At 42.8% G+C, this 19091-nt stretch overlaps 1 protein-coding gene across 10 annotated transcripts in view; it reads right to left on the bottom strand.

Moving 5' to 3' along the window:
* Positions 1–444: 444 nt before the first annotated feature.
* The window catches only part of ANKRD29 (ankyrin repeat domain 29), a 54499-nt gene continuing 35852 nt past the window's right edge, over positions 445–19091 (bottom strand). For 5 of the 10 annotated variants that reach the window (XM_055323770.1, XM_055323773.1, XM_055323776.1 and 2 more), the window contains 5 exons: positions 13686–13784; positions 12034–12129; positions 9240–9338; positions 8431–8534; positions 7309–7520 (listed from right to left, as the gene is read on the bottom strand). In XM_055323770.1, the coding sequence (XP_055179745.1) occupies positions 7385–7520; positions 8431–8534; positions 9240–9338; positions 12034–12129; positions 13686–13784 (534 nt within the window). In that variant the 3' untranslated portion in view covers positions 7309–7384. Of the gene's footprint in view, positions 3036–7308; positions 7521–8430; positions 8535–9239; positions 9339–12033; positions 12130–13685; positions 13785–19091 lie in introns of those variants that run through there. The other 5 variants (XM_055323775.1, XM_055323771.1, XM_055323777.1 and 2 more) reach the window with 5 other exon arrangements.

Genomic DNA, 19091 nt, shown 5'->3' with positions numbered 1-19091 from the left:
TTTCTTTCTTTCTTAAGATTTTATTTATTTATTCACAAGAGACACAGAGAGAGAGGCAGAGACACAGGCTGACGGAGAAGCAGGCTCCATGCAGGGAGTCCGACGTGGGACTCGATCCCAGGACCCCAGGATCAGGCCTTGGGCCAAAGGCAGGCGCTAAACTGCTGAACCACCCAGAGATCCCTGAAAAGTTTCTACTTTCAGTATCTTTGGTGGCTATCCCAGGAATTTTGGTCTGAATGAAAAACCTTATGGGATTGTTACAAAAGCTCTCCACAGTTGAAATAATGAAATCCTATAACTTAAAGATCTACTCAGGATCCCAAACATCAATATACTTATCAACAAAGTTGAATTATTCACTCTAAAATTCCATGCTATTAAAAATCTCAGAGAAATAACCTCTGATCAAAAAACAAACAAGAAAAAGCAGCAAAGGCAAGCTGGGTAGTACATTAACTTTATTTTGAATTATAACATGGAATATATCATCAAACAAATGGATATAATGAAAACTTTTATAGTTCAATTAACAAATGATTTGCATAGGAATTGCTAGTTCTGTCTTAGGATGCAGAGCTCACTGAATTTGAATTAGATTAACATAAAATAAGTATCATAAAAAAATAAAAACCATCCACCTGTGTGCAAAACAAATGCAATTTTATTTCAAATAACAGACTTTTTGTTCATTCTTTGGTGAGTGGTTAACATATTCATCTTTCCTACTATGGATAATGTCATAAGCTCATCTAGATCAAATGTGATCGTTCTAAGCTAAAGACCACTTACCTATAGCAGGGAAGCCTATATTTTTTATTGTTAAAGCTACTGGATTCATTTTTATGGCCCTAATATTGATCAAGAACATTAACTACTTAAAACAACAGGCCAAGGCCAACATATCTTACGGAAAACATTATGTTTGTGATTTCATCCCATTTTATGTTTTGGAACTCTGTTATCAGTGTCCATAATATTGTTTTGATTTATATCAGTGATGAACATTCAGTTTTGGCCTAAGGGCTAACAAAGGGGGGAAAACACAAAGCATTTAAGGCCACACTACTTTCCTCTTCAAAATGAACACAGCTTTATGAAATTTCCATGGGGGAAAGTGTATTTGTACTACTTTGCTAAGTAAAAGAAAGTCAGTGAGGAAACCAGCACTGCCTTTTAGCTACTAAAAGTTTATATCCAGGGGTTTTAGTGATATAGACAGAACTTTCTAAGTTTTAAAAAAATTATTGGAGCGAGAGGAGAGAGAGGAAGAGTGAGGGAGAAGCAGATTCTCTGCTGAGCAGAGTCCGATGTAATGTGGGACTTGATCCCAGGACCCCAAGATCATGACCTGAGCCACCCAGGTGCCCCAGAGCTTTCTAAATTTTATCCTGAAATGAGACTGCAGACTTGTTGCATAGCTAGTCAGGCTGTAGACATCTCTGGCAGCTCTGTGGGTTGCTCATTACTCTCTTGGTTTGTGATATTGATTAAAATAAGCTGATTTTTGTTGATTATTTTATTGATCATAAAAAACTTTAAGAGAATATCTTCTAATTTCAAAAATTATATTCCATCATTTATTGACTTCAAGATACTGCTTCTAGCACTACTGCAAGTTGGTTAGAAAAAAACTTTGGGGATTGCATTTCCTTCCATCTTAACATGTCTTTACATAGAACATTAGCTGGAAAACAGAACAAAACATGAAAAGAAAACCAAAGATGTATTTAAATAACAGAAATGCCATCAGCATTTATTATGGTAAATTAGAAAGATCGTCTAATTTTTGTGTGTGCAATTAGGCACTGACTGAGGCATTTAGACACCATTGAGTATAAAGTGCATTGAACATAAATTTTGACTCCCCTCCAAGGAATAATTCAATAAAACTCAGGTTTCTTTCTTGGAGTCAGTCAGCTCAAGAACATGCATAGATGAACACTTGTTAAATACGAATAACAGTCTTTATTATTTATACTCCTGCAATAGAATAGCAACATATTGTACTTGCAGATGTCACATTTCACCCAAGGACCTCAAAATCACTATGACAGCAACTGGTGCTGGAAGCTCAGGGCTGCACAGACTATTATGTCTATTTAGTTATGGCATGGGAAGCAGATTCCCAACAATAGAACCAAAATAAAAGTTTCAAGAGACAAGCCTAAGTTTCTTGTGGTTTGTAATTTTCTGAGTTTCCAAATTTGCCACTCGTATCCTATCAGACCTACAATATTGATTCTAGGTAAAAATGATTTTTCTTTTTTTTTTACCTGTTCAGAATAAGATGAGGATTACCTCGCAAATAAACAATTTGTCTTTTTTATACTTCAACAGTCTATCTTTGAAAAAATAACATGGTGGAATGTCAGAAGTATCTCTCTAATGTCAATTTATGCATCAATTCAGAATAAACACGCTTACGATCTCTGGGTAGAAGAAAACACCTTATGCTAGGATGACATACATCTACATGTAAAATATGAGGGAGCTATATCTCTTAGCACACTGACATGTAATGCAAAAGCAGAAGTGCTTTGATTCACTGAAGAGCAGCCTTTCAGTCTTTTAAAGGCTTTTGTCATCTTGCTTTAACCTCTTCGAGGGGTTAACTCTTAGAGTTTAACTGAGAGACCCAACTTAGTGGAGTTTAAGATGAGTTTCTGTGGACTCCACAACCTGCCAAGGCCCCATAGCAGTGGAGTCACAGGCTAGCGTAAGAAACCACAGGCCAGCGTAAGAAACTCAGGGTAGTGAGGGCAAGGGGTCCCAGAGCCTTTCTGTTCTTGCCTCGGGCCATGTAGCCCAGCTCCTCCCTGGTCAGGGACTCAGGGTGGGCGTTCTGAGCATTTCCTTTCTTAAAGGAATTTCCAACACTATTTGTAAAGCAATTTCTTTTTGGACAATGTGGTTAGGGTTTCTATCTTTCAGCGGAATATGGAACTAAGTTAGCTCTCTCTGGGTCCTTCTTTACTTCGGAGGAGACGTAGGATCCGTTCATTTTTGGTTAGTTCTGCTGGAAGTTCATTGGCCTGAAAGAAGATAAGACAGGTGTTGGTGAATTCCCACCGCTGGGATTGTTTTAGGGACTCTGAAGAGGGGCCCCTGACCCAAATTTGCTCCTCTGCTGGTGAAAAACCCCACTGGATTCACCGTTGTTTAAGTTAAAGGTCACCTTTAATAATATAAATATCATCTGTTATTTTTTTATCTCCTTGTCTATTTCTCTCTCTAAGCCATATCCTTAGTACCCTGCAATCTTCTGGAGGTCAGGGGCCATGTATTATTAATCACTGTATCCTCATTTCCAGCACAATGCCTGGTGCATCTGTACGTGCTCAATAAATACTGGCAATGTTAAATTTGATACTTTATATTTAATTCATTTATTATATGGGGCAGTCTGTGCTAGGGACATAAGACTCAGGACAGGCATCTGCTGATGAGAAAACAGAGTCAGGAAATATTCAGAGAATAAGAGATATCTATCTGGTCAAGAGCAGCTTCAGTGGCCACCACTTCCCACCTGACCCTATAGTTTCACTGAATGTTCTTTCTTATCAACATGCTGCTGGGAAACATTCTTTTATTTTTTATTTTTTTTATGAGAGAGAGAGACAGAGACACAGGCAGAGAGAGAAGCAGGCTCCATGCAGGAAGCCTGAGGTGGGACTCGATCCCGGGTCTCCAGGATCAGGCCCTGGGCCGAAGGCGGCCCTAAACCGCTGAGCCACCCGGGCTGCCCTGGGAAACATTCTTGATGCATTTATTTCATGAGTGTGTCCTTACCCTGTGTAATTGACGTTATGGGGCAGTGGTTCTCAAACTTTCTGGCCTCAGAACATTTTTACACTCTTAAAAATTATTGAGTATCCCAATGAGCTTTTGCTTTTAACTTCTTAGAAATGAAAATAAGAACACTTAAAAATACTTTAATTCATTAAAAATCATAAATGCACTACAGGGTAATTAATATAAGTAACATTTATGAAAAATAAACTTAAAAAAAGAAAAAAAATTATGAAAAACAACCAAATTTCTAGAAACAAAAATGTTAGGTCAAGAGTAGCATTGTTTGGGCAGCCTGGGTGGCTCAGCGGTTTAACGCCACCTTCAGCCCAGGTCGTGATCCTGGGGACCTGGGATCGAGTCCCACGTCAGGCTTCCTGCATGGGGCCTGTTTCTCCCTCTGCCTGTGTCTCTGTCTCTCTCTCTCTCTCTCTCTCTCTCTCTCTGTGTCTCTCATGAATGAATAAATAAAATCTTAAAAAAAAAGAGTAGCATTGTTTAAGAGATTTGAATATTTCTTGAATATGTAGCTTAATCAAAGACATTTGGATTTTCATTACTTGCTTCTGTATCCAACCTATTCTGATACGTTGTTTTGGTTAAAGCATGAAGAAGGGGCACCTGGGTGGTTCAGTGGTTGAGCGTCTACCTTTGGGTCAGGGCATGATCCCGGGGTCCTGGGATTGAGTCCTGCATTGGGCTCCTGGCAGGGAGCCTGCCTCTCCCTATGTCTCTGCCTCTCTCTTTGTGTCTCTTATGAATAAAGTATATGAAGAAAATGAAGAAAATTCAGCTTTGTACAGATAGGTAGTTGGAAAAGGGGGAAACATGAACAGCCTTTTGCGATCATTGTAGATACTCTCCTTTGATGCTATACCTATACTAAACAAGTGGTAGTTTCTTAAAGGTAAAGGCAGTGTGGAATCTGAAACCATATCAGTGAGTTTTTTACATTAAAAATCCATTGATCTATTTATCTACAGGGAGGATTTTTCCCCATGTATGATTTGTAACATCCCACACTGGTCACTTGGAAAATATCAGTTCAATGAGTTATAGGATCTTTCAAATGTTGACATAAATGTTGCATTACGCAATCTCAAAAGATCACATTCATTAATATCAGCTCTGATTCATAAGAAAAGCCTGTATTAAAAAGCTGTCAGGCTTGCATGGTGGATACAAGTTGTTCTTTAAAGTTAAAATGGTGTTCTCTGAAAAAGCAACTGGCTCACTTTGCAATTCAAACAATGGAGAGTGCTTTTCCTTGAGACAACCACAACATATCATATGTGCTGTATGCATACTTCCATTTTGTTATGTAGAATCTTAAAACAAGGGTCAAGATTTAATAAAATTAAAATTGTTTATTGCTTCATCAAAGATGTTAAGTAAAACTGGCATTTTTGTAAATAATTTACAAAATCTGTAAAATAACTTACAAAGTTTTGTAAAATCATCTGCCAGTACAGTTAATACCTCTGCTTTGATGTATAAGGTGCCAATAGTTTGACCCACCATTGCTTTTACAACATTAGAGCAAATGTCAGCACGGTGAAACGGGCAAATAACACCTTTGTATTATTACAAAGATTATTATTATTGACTTCTTAGACTTCTTAAAGGGGTCTTACAGACCCTCAGGGGTCCACGGACCATACTTTGGGAACTGTTGCTAAAGATGAATCACGGGATGTTCTTGGGATTTCAGGGGAGGCAGGTAAAGGGTAGAAAGGCACCCAGAATGGGGGAGAGGCCTTGGATGCAGATCTTACCTATCTTACATATATATATATATTTTTTTTTGTCCCAGAGCCACACCTGGAATTATACCTGCTTTATCTGGGACCCTGATCCTAGGTGAATCTCCTGAAGTCCCTACCTTCTAGGTTGGGTCCTGCTCGTTGACCGCCACCTGCTAGCTGGGACTATACTTGTCGGGAATTATTCATGGAGTTGCTGGGAATTTATGTTTGCCACAAATGATCTGCTGCACAGTATGTCCAGTGGCTGCACCCCAGCCCACCACAAAGGACTCCTGATGCTGATGCTGGACTGAATTGGGCAGGAAATTACTATGCTATGTTACTACAGACCAGAGTCCCCTCTAGAGGCTCGAATCCTACTATTAGTTCCTGTAGGAACAGACGTCATACAGGCCAAATGCCTGGGCCTGCACAGAAATGCTCCTGGTTTAAACAGACATAAGCTCCATCTAGTCTCAGAGTACTCAGGACTAATCTAGCTTTTTTGCATGGGTTCTAGGTCCTTGGTGAGCAGGTTGGCAGGCAGCCAGAAGAAGGAGGAAGAGGAGATCTAGAAAGCTGTATTTCTATGTACAAGCTTGCTGAGTTACAGCTCCCGTGCGTGACCATCCCCATGAATGTCTATAGCCTTTACCATTGAAAAAGGGCTTCATCTCCTCACACTGTGTTGTCAATTTGGTCATTGCATTGCTGTTCTATGTATCATCCATATAGTTCTAAAAACCTGATCTCATTCCTCCTCTCTCCAGGTTGGTCCCCATTGAATGCTCAGAGTGCTGAGGTTGTGTGGACTCTCATGATGGCTAGTGCCCCAGCCTTGCTACCAAGGGCCATCTTCTTCATTATGGAGCAGGGCCACAGGCCCATATTCATGGTAGCACAGCACCAAAATACCCTCTTTCCCCACTGGTCCTGGGAGAATTTGTGTTCGGAGTCCTCGGTTGGGAGTATCGGGAACATGGGGCCTGCACCCATGGGGACAACTACGGTGTGGGGAGTGGCTCTGGGGGCCATGGGTTACCCTCTCCTACGGGATCTGCTTATCAGTCCCAGAGCAGAAGTTCTGGAACCCTAGGAGCAGAAGATTGCTTCTGTTTGAGCTTATAAGTCATTTCCTCTGGGAAGCTTTCGGTAGCGTTCATTACTTCCCTGCTGATAGCTCTTGTCACTGTATATTGCAATTTCTGTTTCAGTTGTTTTTATTCCCTCATAAACTCTGAACTCTTTGAAGGCAGAGACTATGGGAACTTCATTCACCACTGTCTTTCCAGTATACAGCACCGTGCATGGTATCTAGTAGGTGCTCAGTATTTGTTGAATGAATGAAGGCAGAGAATACCCTTTCAAGAGTCCTGAGTGGCTGCTGGAATCCCAACACCTTTGCTTCTAGGGCTGCCTCCAAGAGGCTGGCTTCTTTGGGGTGGCTGGTAGATGTGTAAGATGGGGGGGCGGGGTTCCCTGGTAACAACTCCTAGATATCTAAAGCTTCTGTTGTATGAAATTCTAGTGTGGGAGTGTCTGGGTGACTCAGTCAGTTAATTGTTTGCCCTTGGCTCAGGTTATGATCCCAGAATCCTGGGACTGAGCCTCACATCAGACTTCCTGCCCAGCAGGAAGCCTATTTCTCCTTCTCCCTCTGCTGTTTTCCCTGCTTGTGCTCTCTCTGTGGCTCTCTCTCTTAAATAACTAAATAAATAAAATCTTAAAAAAAAAAAAAGAAACTCCAGCATCAGCACGAGCAATATATATATATCTTTATATCTTTATATCTTTATTTCTTTATATCTTCAAGTAGCTTAGGGATAATCCAAAGTCTAACATTTTGGTCACTGGAAATTCCCCATAACCATTATTGCTGAAACCCCAGGAGACAAAGAATTGCATGTTGTTTCAGTTTCCATATGGTACTGGATGGCTTTAGCAAGAAAGATCAATCTCTTTAGGCAGTCTTGTGTCCAGGATCTAAAGATAAGAGCACAAGTATGACTTTAGCTGGCTTATCACACAGCCAGGCCAGCTAATGGAAAACAAATTGGAGTCTACAGGAAGAGATAAGCAGAAGCCTTGTTTTCAAGTACTCTAATGGTAAGAACAAGGAAATAATAACTCCACATGCTAAGTAAATGAAATAAAAGAGTCTCCTGGCATGTTGTTTAATCGCACTTAATGGTTTCTTTTTAAAATGTCAGGGAAAAGGTTCTGTGTCGGCCTTTACTATGAAAGAAATTAACATAGCAATCGGGGATCCCTAGGTGGCGCAGCGGTTTGGCGCCTGCCTTTGGTCCAGGGCGCGATCCTGGAGACCCGGGATCGAGTCCCACGTCGCGCTCCCGGTGCATGGAGCCTGCTTCTCCCTCTGCCTGTGTCTCTGCCTCTCTCTCTCTCTGTGTGTGTGACTATCATAAATTAAAAAAAAAAAATAGCAATTGATACTTATAAAAGCTCAAATGGGGCAGCCTGGGTGGCTCAGCTGGTTTAGCACCTGCCTTTAGCCGAGGGCCTGATCCTGGAGACCTGGGATCAAGTCCCACGTCGGGCTCCCTGCATGGAGCCTGCTTCTCCCTCCGTCTGTATCTCTGCCTCTCTTTGTGTGTCTCTCATGAATAAATAAATAAAATTAAAAAAAAAAAAAAAAAGAAGCTCAAATGGGGCAACTGGGTGGCTCAGTGGTTGAGCCTCTGCCTTCAGCCTGGCCTGATCCTGGAGTCCCAGGATCAAGTCCCACATTGGGCTGCCTGCAGGGAGCCTTCTTCTCCCTCTGCCTATGTCTCTGCCTCTCTCTCTCTGTCTCTCATGAATACATAAACAAAATCTTAAAAAAAACAAAAGCTCAAATAGTACGTAGGTACAAAGTGAAAATTGCTTTTCATACCTTTCTTTATTGATGAGCACTTCCTCCTTCAAAAGTTGGTATTTTAGTGTTCTCTTAAAACCTTTTCTTGGCTGCTCTCTTTTGCCAGGTTCTGCACTTGACTGCTAATGCAGGAAAAAATGGGTAGTGGGGATCTTCCCACCTCCATGTCTGACCTATTCGTAAACTAAGGTTTTTAGCCTATAAAAAACATGGGTTGATTTGTAACAGCGGCACAAAGTCCTGTTAACTGTATAAGAGCAACATGTCCCCCTTTTTCTTCTACTCTCCAAAGAAAGCACAAGCAGTTGTCAAGCTATGAACATCCAATATACGCAGGATAGCAATAAACTACTAGAACTTTGACATTTTTAGGACACTTCCTTGATGATAGAATCCCATAACTCCACTCCCTGCAACTACTGCTCCCCATCCCCTGTCCTGAGAGGCTGTACTGTTGTTAGCTTACAGCCATTGACGATATAGGGTTTTCAGCATAATTCTCTGGGTCTAGGTGCACTGCTCATTGCTACCTACTGACAGCCTTGCAATGCCCTTACTATGCTGAGGTACGAAGAGACAGACTGAGTGATGAGACCCATGTTGGAGCTTTGCTCTTTCTTGTATTCCCTTTCAAAGACACCAGCATCTAATATAGTGTCCTGGGGTACACAGCGGATGGTCAGTGTAAGTATTGCCCGTGTTTTTTTCCAAGTGAAACGAAGTCTGGCCCAAGGTGCACGTGACTGGTTATCTTGGCTTAGGCTGAAACTGCCTTATCTCTTTGCATAGGAGCCCAAAGGAGTTAAAAGATAAGGAAAGGCAGATACCTTGTTTCTCAGGGCTGGGTCCGCCCCTGCTTCCAGGAGCAGCGCGACTGTTTTAATATTCCCACTGAGCACTGCTGCGTGGAGGGCCGATGTCCCATTCTAAGAGAAAACAACAGTGAGAGTCAGGAGTGGGCTCACAGGCATCAGCACTGAGCCAGGCTTTTATCATAAACCAACCTGAGTGATGAGACTCATGTTGGGAGCTTTGCTCTTCCTTCCATTCCCTCTCAAAGGCGTCAACATCTAATACAGTGTCCTCAGGTACACAGCACACAGAAGATGGGCAGTATAAATACTGCCAACGTCCTTTTGTAAGTGAAACAAGAAATCTGGCCCAGGGTACACATGACTTCACAATTGGTCTGGCAATTTTACATATATTAGAATTTGCTGCAGAAAAAGCAATCATGCTATGTTAAACATTGTTTTTTTCCTTCAAGAGCAACAAATATAGTTTCCGTGCTTCCAGCGAGGCTGGAGAAATGGCTGGCAAGCCAAAAGGCCCAGCAGTCAGCCCAGTTACCTGCACTCCCCTAACTCAGAGGGGGTAGGAGCACCACTGTGGAGTTCCAGGACCTGAGCACTTTGGGGGAAGAAACCCCCAAGCCCTTTTTTGGAGCATTTCTGAGCACAGAAGGGCCTGCCAGATAGGTTGCTGACATTTTATGAAATGCACTGCAAATATTTATTGAACTAAGGAATCATCTATGCACACCATGTCGCCAGATTCTGGGAAGAGAGAGGAAGAGAATATACCAAACCTGATAAAGGAATGATGGGTGGTCACATGATACCTGTTCCAGAAGATGCATATGTCTACCTATGGCATCTAAATGCAAGCTTAATTTACACATGAGCTGCTACTGCTACTACTACTAAACCATTTTCTTATTTTATGAAAGAAAAAAAATCATACCCATAGAAAAATTCCAAAAAAGTAGCATTTTCCTTTCCAAAGGAGCATGTTTGCTTTTATAACGTGTATGATAACTCACTTATCTGGTAACATTTCACCCACCTAAATTTTCACCAACTTGTTCAACTTCATCCATTTGCAACAGAGCTAAGGTAAAATACCAAGCCAAAATAGAGCTCTTTGAAATGAGACGAGACATTACAAAGTCCATTTCTGGAGCTCATTTCTTGTATTCACAGAGTTCTCTTTCATAGGCTATTTATTCTTACTTTACAAACAATTTTTTCTTATTTTATTTATCATAGTCACAGAGAGAGAGAGAGAGAGAGGCAGAGACACAGGCAGAGGGAGAAGCAGGCTCCATGCACCGGGAGCCTGATGTGGGATTTGATCCCGGGTCTCCAGGATCGCACCCTGGGCCAAAGGAAGGCGCTAAACCGCTGTGCCACCCAGGGATCCCTTACTTTACAAACAATTTTAATGAATGTAGCTTTCTGGCTTCCAAGCTCTTGGGAGATTAGAAATTGCTCACTGGGACAGAGAGGCCAGCATCCTGACAACAGCAGTCCTGTATTAGTTGATAACAAGAATAGAGCCTAAGTATATAAAGATCAGAAGCAGAGTATCCAAAAAGCTTTTGGGGTCATTCACAGGAAGATTGACTTTTCCCATCAATAAAGCCTGAGGATACATCCCCAAAAGTGCTAAGCCACTGTTTCAAGTTTAGAACAGGTTTCCCTGTCCTCAATTTAAGGAAATAGTAGTGTATAGTGTGTGTGTGTGTGGGAGGGGGGGTTCTGCGAACTATAGCCTATGGGCCAAATCTAGCCTGCCCTCTGTTTTTCTTTTCTTTTCTTTTTTTTTTTAAGATTTTATTTATTTATTTATTTATTTATTTATTTATTTATTTATTTATTTATTTATTTATGAGAGACACACACAGAGAGAGGCAGAGACACAGGCAGAGGGAGAAGCAGGCTGCATGCAGGGAGCCTGACGTGGGACTTGATCCCTGGTCTCCAGGATCAGGCCCTGGGCTCAAGGTGGCGCTAAACCACTAAGCCACCAGGGCTGCCCCCCTGTTTTTCTATGTCCTGACAAGCTAAGGTTTAAAAAACTTAAAAAAGAATACTATGTGAAAATATGAAATTCCAGAAATACAGTGTCCATAAATAAAGTGTTAATGGAATTGCAGCCATCCTTTGTCCCCTCCCCGCCATGGCTGCTTTCATGCTACAACAGTAGAGTTGAACAGTTCCAGCGGAGACTGTATGTATGGCCCACAAAGCCGAACATATTTATTACCTGGCCCTTTATGCCACCTTCTGGTATATATTGTAATTTAGAAATCTCTTAGTCTCAAATGGCTAAAATTTAAAGAAGAATTTTGGGGCTGTTTCCTTGTAGACCCAAGCTTTCCAGAATGATACATTCTTTGCTGTGTCCAGATATCTGAGGTTTATTTTATTTCACCTAAGGTAATAATGTGGTTCTTTGCTCCAGATAATGAAGGGAAGAAATGTGAGCATCTGTCCCCCAGGTTTTGTGGGACACAAATCATGTGTTTCATGAGTTGTGAAAGATTTTTAGTCCAATGATAAATATATATGATTTACTTTCCAAGTTAGTGTTTAATTTCTACTAACTTCTTTTTTTCTAGAAAACTAAGTACCTACAGACTCTGGTTCACTCTTCTTACCGCCCTGCCATTTCAACCAATGATCATGAATCTCCAACATTAAGAAGTTGGAGGTAAGTTTTTTTAAGAATGCAACTAGCCATGTGAATTACACTCAGATTCTCCTGCAGTCCTTAGTAGGGGCTTCTTAATTTTTAGCCTCTCTTCTACAGATTGTAAAATTTCTCTTTAAGTCTTACCTTCAAAATGCCAAGGGTGGGTGAGAACTTCAGCAACTCCTCTATAACATCATTATACCCTTTGTTGGCTGCTTTTAGTAAAGCTGTTGTACCATCCTTAACAGAGAGGAAAAGAAAAGTTGACTATTAATATATGTGTGTGTTGGCTAAGAACTAATTGTTACTTGAGAACCAGGAATATGCTTGTCAGAATAGGTGAAAGATTTAAACCAAAGGACAAGTGGGCCATATTTCTTAACCTAGGAGTATTTTAGAGCATATTTAGTTCTGCATGAAAGAGTGCTAGACAAAATAATTTATTATCTAAGAATCCTGCCTTTGGGGATTCATCTCTTCTAGTCTCTAGAACAGTGGGTAAAGGGAAAGGGGAATATCAAGAATGTATTTCAGGACACAGATCGACCAAAGAAGCATTGTCTGCAATTTACCACTTAGCAGAAATTGGTGTTAAACTATTTTTAATGATTAAATAATTACTGAATTGTCTTTAATTGTCTTTACTGTTTTAAATGTGCTTTTCTTTTTTGCTTTGTCTTGTAAACAACCTTGCTCCAGTGTGCCCTAGGTATCTGTCCTTGGAGGCTGGGGGTAGGTAGGTGGAGAGCAGGAAGGGGATGGATTGAAATCTGTTAAAAAGAAATGCAAAGGCAAGTTCAAAACTTTATAGTTAACTTCTGTCATCACTTTTTGGCCTGGGAAGAGAGTTTCCAAATTCATTTTTCTCCTGCTTTTACGTATCAATTGCTGTATTTGGAGGATTCAGCTCACAGAATTCTGTAGTAAAGTTAATACGCCAGCCTGCTCTAAAGGCTTAGCTGGAATCAGGAAGAAAGAAAATGAGATTAGAGGATTTTTCTTTTCTGGTTTCAGAGACGTGGGAAGAAGAGAGAGAGTGGGAGAAAAGACAGTAAAGTGGTCAGATTGGGTCTTTCCTCCTTTCTGGGCTCAGATGTAGAGAATGGACGTGGGTCATATGTGACCTGCTATGGCAGGAGTAATACTAAGGGAAACAAGGCCAGGCACTGTAAGAACCAAACCAAACCAAACCAAACCAAACCAAATCAAACCAGAACCAAAAAGCGAATGGCAGTGTGGTCAGGCAGCAGGGTCTCCCCAAGCTGCCGCAGGACCCGCTGAGGGGCCCACCGAGGCCGACTTAGGTGACATAAGCATTGCTGGGTGGAGGCCAATGGGGGATATGGTGCAGGGGTCTGCAGCTGGGGAAGTCAGGTGAGGCGGAGCCCCAGGAGCGCTGCGGGACCCCCAAACCACAGAGGGGGCGCCCCCACCGGCACTGCGGTCCCGGGTCAGCAGGAGGCGCAGCGCCCAGCGCACGTGCAACCCCTGAGGCCCGGCTCCTCCCTCCCGCAGCCTCTCGGGTTCATCAGTCAGCTCAGGTGCAGGAGGATCTGGGAGGATTACACATCTTTCCCTTAGGGAGACTGGGCAGCACTTGCAAAGGTTCAGCTGATTCAGACATTTACCTTGTTTTCCTGCCACAGAGCTGGTGGAGGGTGGGAGAAAGCCCAGGGGAGTCAGAGACCAAATAAAGGCGCGTTTTCTCTGCACGTCCAGGTTGGGCTGAATTTTGGAGCTTCGGTGCATGCACTCCTCCCCAGCCCCCCAGCCCCCCAGCTCTGGCTCAGACTCACGTTGCGGGCTGCGTCCCGATCCGCTCCGCGCAGCAGCATCACCCTCACCACCTCGCTGTGGCCCATCTGCGACGCAATCCACAGTGGCGCCGTCCCGTCCTGCAGGCGAGGGGACACGCTTGCTCCCACCGGGCCACCCGGCAGCCGCCGAGCAACAAGGTACGACCCACAACCATCCCCCCGACGACAAATGAGGACGGAGATTTTAAGCCACTTACACAGAGGGGCATGTGGCAGTGCCTGGACATGTGAGCCAGCGTTCGGGTTTGGGCTTATCATACAGCCACTGAATGGCAGGATCTTTTAGCACCTAGTGTGGTGCTCCAGGGCACGGAACTCAGAGCAGGAAGCCGTTGAGTTGCTCACCAAGATAAGCAGAACCAAACCTAACAAACCTGGGGAGGAGAAGCCTGCATGTCCTTATTTTCCCCTAGATTCAGTCAGTTTGTTTGCTTTACTGATGGGTTGACACAGCACACCCTACTGAGTGGGGGCCCTCATTCCCACAGAAGGGAGGGCAGTTTTTGGTGATGGGATGTGTGAAGGTCAGAACTAAAGACATTCCTTCAACTCTTCTATCCTTGTATCTAGAATCCCCCACAGTCACATCATTTTTAGGGAGTTTGGTTTTATGCAGGATGTGATATGGTTTCTTCTGGGAAGGGATGCCCACTCGTGAGTTATAGCAGGCCGGCATTTTTGGTAATATTTTCTGTGTATCGTTCCCCCAAAGAGCCTGTTTATGGGAGCACTAGGCCATGAAGCGGAGAGGTGCTGCTCTGGAGAAAAAGTGACACATCCAAGGGACGGAGAAGGGTTGGACAGGACGGTGGTTCCTGCTAGACACAAAGAGAAAAACAGAAAACCCTTCTAGTACTGGAAGTCAGCTCTACGGAGAGAGTGGGAGAGGCAGAGGTCCGACCCAAGTGTCCATGTTCTCCTCCTGGGCTGAATCTGGGTTAGGTAAGCTAGGGGTAGTAGAAACACCCAGATAAATGACGGTGAATTCCAGATGGAAAAGGATTTTCTCCTGTTCTTGGGATGGAACCCAGAAAAACTGCAGACCTTTTAGAGAAGCTCTGATCTTAGCTGGTGCCTGAGAGAACAGAAATGGGTGATGGAGTCTTGGCCAATGGGTCCGAGACACCCCTCAGTACCCCTGGTCTGCATCAACTAGGAATCTGGGGCACCCAGGAGTCCCTGCCTGCCTGTGGGAAATCAGAAGTGCTCAGTAACGGTGGCCAGAAGTCAGCCTGAAAGTGGGAAGATAGGTCATGATCTCACGATGACAGGCCAACTAGGTACTCACAGACAGGATACTCATAGCAGGATACTCAAACAGACAGGAAAGGGTGGACAAACCAATACAGGACCAGATGCAGTGTCCCCACACCACCTGAATGCCAGGATGACAGTTTGACCTCTGAGAACTTAGGCCACTTTGGAAGGAAGGGCAGGAGGAGAGCAAAGGAACCAGAATTCTCTAAACTTAGGCTCTGAGGTAATGAAGGGTATATGGCCCCACGGGAGTGTTTTGGCCAGATAAGACTGAGTTACTCATCGGTGGAAACAGGGGCTGAAGAGCAGGATGATTCAGTCGGAGAACACAGAGTTTCATTTTCTGCTGTAGCATATCATTTCAACTCCAGTCTACTAGCAGGCACAGGATTATTGCCCATTGCCATCCCAGCAAAGGGACAGAAGACAAAGAGGCCTGAATGGGGTGGTGGGTGGTGGCCAATCAGGAGCCTGGAAGGATCCAGGCTTGCTGAGGGGTGGTAGGAAGACACTTACACCCCTGTGTTTTGGGAAAGATGGGGAAGAGATGCTGAATGAAACAAAGGGCAGAAGACAGATGAACACCTAGAGCCACTTCATGCTTTTACAAGGGCCTCTTGGATATGTTTTTAAATCTGCATGTTATTTGTTATTAGCAATCGAAATAATACCTTAATTTGTACTTTTGTTTAGAAAGCATGTCCACATTCATTATTTAATTTGCTTCTCCAAGTTTAGAATCATTCATTCATTTATTCACTCAACCAACCGTTATTAAATATCTTCTCAGTCTCTGGTCTCATAGGAACTCAGTCTAGCGGAGAAGAGACATGGCAATTTCCGGATGATTACAGTGCTATAGTAAAGTAGCAAGATGATACTTGATAAAGTGCCCAAGATGAACCAGGAGAGGGGTCTGCTTACTGTGTGGGAGTTATGGGGGTCAGCTTTACCATTAGGGTTTGAAGGAGGACTAGGATTTTCCTAGGTGGGGGGTGGAGGAGGACATTCCTTGTAGAAGGAAGAGCATTTCCAGTCGAAGCGGCTTGGACAGGTGTGGCTGGTTCAGGCAGGGCAGGAAGTCCAGCGTACTGTGGCCCACAGGATGTGTGCTGGAACAGGGGTTGGGGCGAGAGACGTGGAGGAGGGGCAGGGAGCAGGAGAGGGAGGCAGGGTACTGGAAGCTCTTGCCCGTCTTTGCCTGCTCTGGGTTCACTTGTTCTTTGTCACTATCTCCACCAGGGGGCAGGCAAGGAAAGGCGGCCAGCAACAAAGAGGCTGGCGGGTGCCTTCCAAGGGCTTACTTGTTAGTAAAAATGATCTTAATTGATACTAATGTGGAAAAGTGCTAAGAGGTGGTACATTGGGAACAAATATTAATAGCATCGATTCATAACAGTAATGCTAACACTGCACTTTTATCACTTGAATTGCAATAGTCATGGTAGGTGGAAAAAGAAGTCCTCGCTTCTGGCTTATGAGACCTGAGCCAAATCACTCTGAGCCTCTGTTCTCTTCTGCAAAAACGTTGGCATCCCAGAGAAATTCATGAATGAGAAAACATGTAGGACAGTGCTGAGCACAGGACTGGATAGTGGGTGCTTAGAAAAGACAGGTCACTGAATCTGCATATTTACCATGAAAAACAATAAACACCTTAATTTGTACTTTTGTTAACAAAACACTCCACATGCTTTATTTGATTTTTCTACTTTTCCTGTGAGACAACTGATCCAACAGGTAGGAATGATTGGTAAAATGAGATTTGGGGTTAAACCCAGGAAGTTGAATGTGAGTTGGAGCATTATTGTCAAATCAAAGTACTTATTAGTTGATTATCTAGTTTGTGGAGAGAGGTTTTCCCCTTCATCTGTACACCTCAATTCCTGTTTTCTCTTATTACTATTATAAGGGTCAGAGTCTTCCTTATAAAGAGGACTTCACAATGAAAATGATAGAAATTGAGTCAAGTTGGCTCCTTTTTGTTGAGTTTTGAGAGAACTGGAATAGGAAAAACATTAAAAAATATATGTTTTTGAATACTTCCTGACAAAAATCTATAGTTTTAAAATTCAAAACAAATAAATTACAGTGAAATAAATCACAGTAAGTTAGGACCTCTGTGGCACCTTTTTAAGAAAAAGAAATAGGACACTTAGCTTGAAGATGAGATTCCCAGGGTTATGACAGCTGTCATTTACTATTTGTGTGCAAACCAAGCAGAAAAGGATTTAGATCGGTTCTGCACACCAACTGGCACCAAGGGGGGCTGGTGGGTAAAAGCCACTTGAGACTTTGGCTCAGTGTAAGACAGAGGTGGTAGTAAGAGCCGGTTAAAGATTCAATAGTAGTAATGGGTCCCCCATGCCGGAGGGGTTCACCAGTGGCTGCCACTCAGCAGGACTGTGAGAGAGAGGATTCATGTATCTGATGGATGATTACACAGGTGATTTGTACAGTTTCTTCTGATCTGGTTATCCCTTGCTCCATTTGAGATAATATTTTCTAGTAACTTCTAATACATTTTTATAGATAGATCATAGCAGGAGACGGAGTGTATGACATGATTTGTATCAGAAACTCAATGTTAGATCATTTTAGTTAGGCTCCTAAAGATTATTTAGAAAAAGTATTAAAACTGGGATCCCTGGGTGGCGCAGCGGTTTAGCGCCTGCCTTTGGCCCAGGGCACGATCCTGGAGACCCGGGATCAAATCCCACGTCGGGCTCCCGGTGCATGGAGCCTGCTTCTCCCTCTGCCTGTGTCTCTGCCTCTCTCTCTCTCTGTGTGACTATCATAAATAAATAAAAATTAAAAAAAGAAAAAGTATTGAAACTATTTTCTTCCATGGGAATGAGTCTATTTAGTGGCACTAGCTCTTTGCTTCTGCTGCTTCTAGTCTTCCCACTGAGGCTACGTCCATGTATACGCTCAAGCCAGACAGAAAGTCTTGGGAACCAATTCATTCTAAGCTGGACGCCCAAGAGATATAAGGAATCTCATCAATAGCAGACGGGGTTCAGTACTGAGACAACTTTGGTCCAGCCTTTCCCTGACCTGGAGCCCATTTCTCATAACTGGGTCCCGCTTGGTAGCCCCAGGCCAGCAAACAAGTCTGTAAAAGATGTTACCAGATGTCTGCACTGCCCAGCCTGACCTCATTCTCCCTACCCACAAGTGATCAGACCAAGGATGGGCAGGAGGACCAGTCCACTGTGGCCTGGTGTGCAGAGCCTAGTGGCAACAATGACATCACTCTCCCAAGAGTTTGGTAGTCTGACCTATGAACTTAGGGACTATATACAAGATGAGTAGGCAGGGATGCTAGAAAAAAAGGAGTGGGAAGAGAGAGAGGCATGAAGGGACTCTGAGATGACAGGGACTACATGGCTCACGAGAGAAAGAGTGCATCCTTGATATCTGATGAGTTTTCTACTCCACTGAGGCCTGGATGAAATAGAAATCATAATTGCAAAGGTACCATAATTATCCTGGTTTAACAGATGAAAACCAAACCAAACCAAACCAAACCCTGGACTACATCAAAATAAAAGCTTCTACATAGCAAAGGAAATAATCAATGAGACTAAAAGAAAAAAGCCTAATAAATGGGAGAAGATATTTGTTAATAACCTATCCAATAAAGAGTTAGTATCCAAATATATAAAGAACTTATACAACACAACACCCAAAAAACAAATAATCCAGTTAAAAAATGGGCGGAAGACATGAACAGACATTTCTCCAAAGACCTACAGATGGCTAACAGACACATGAAAAGATGCTCAACATCACTCATCATTAGGGAAATGCAAATCAAAACCACAATAAAACATCACTTCACCCCTGTCAGAATGACTAAAATCAACAACACAAGAAACAACAGGTGTTGGTGAGGATGTGGAGGGAACTGTACTGTTGGTGGGAATGCAAACTGTGGAAAATAGTATGGAGGTTCCTAAAAAAATTAAAAGTAGAATTACAATATGATCCAGCAATTCCACTACTGGGTATTTACCCAAAGAATATGAAAACACTAACTCGAAAATATATATGCACCTCTATATTTATTGCAGCATTACTTACAATAGCCAAGATACGGAAGCAATTCTAGTGTCCATCGATAAA

This window comes from Nyctereutes procyonoides, unplaced genomic scaffold (genome assembly GCF_905146905.1).
Source record: "Nyctereutes procyonoides isolate TBG_1078 unplaced genomic scaffold, NYPRO_anot_genome, whole genome shotgun sequence".
NCBI classification, from domain to species: Eukaryota; Metazoa; Chordata; class Mammalia; order Carnivora; family Canidae; genus Nyctereutes; species Nyctereutes procyonoides.
The sequence above is the reverse complement of the archived record's forward strand: the minus strand, read 5'-3'. Positions and strand labels throughout refer to the sequence as shown.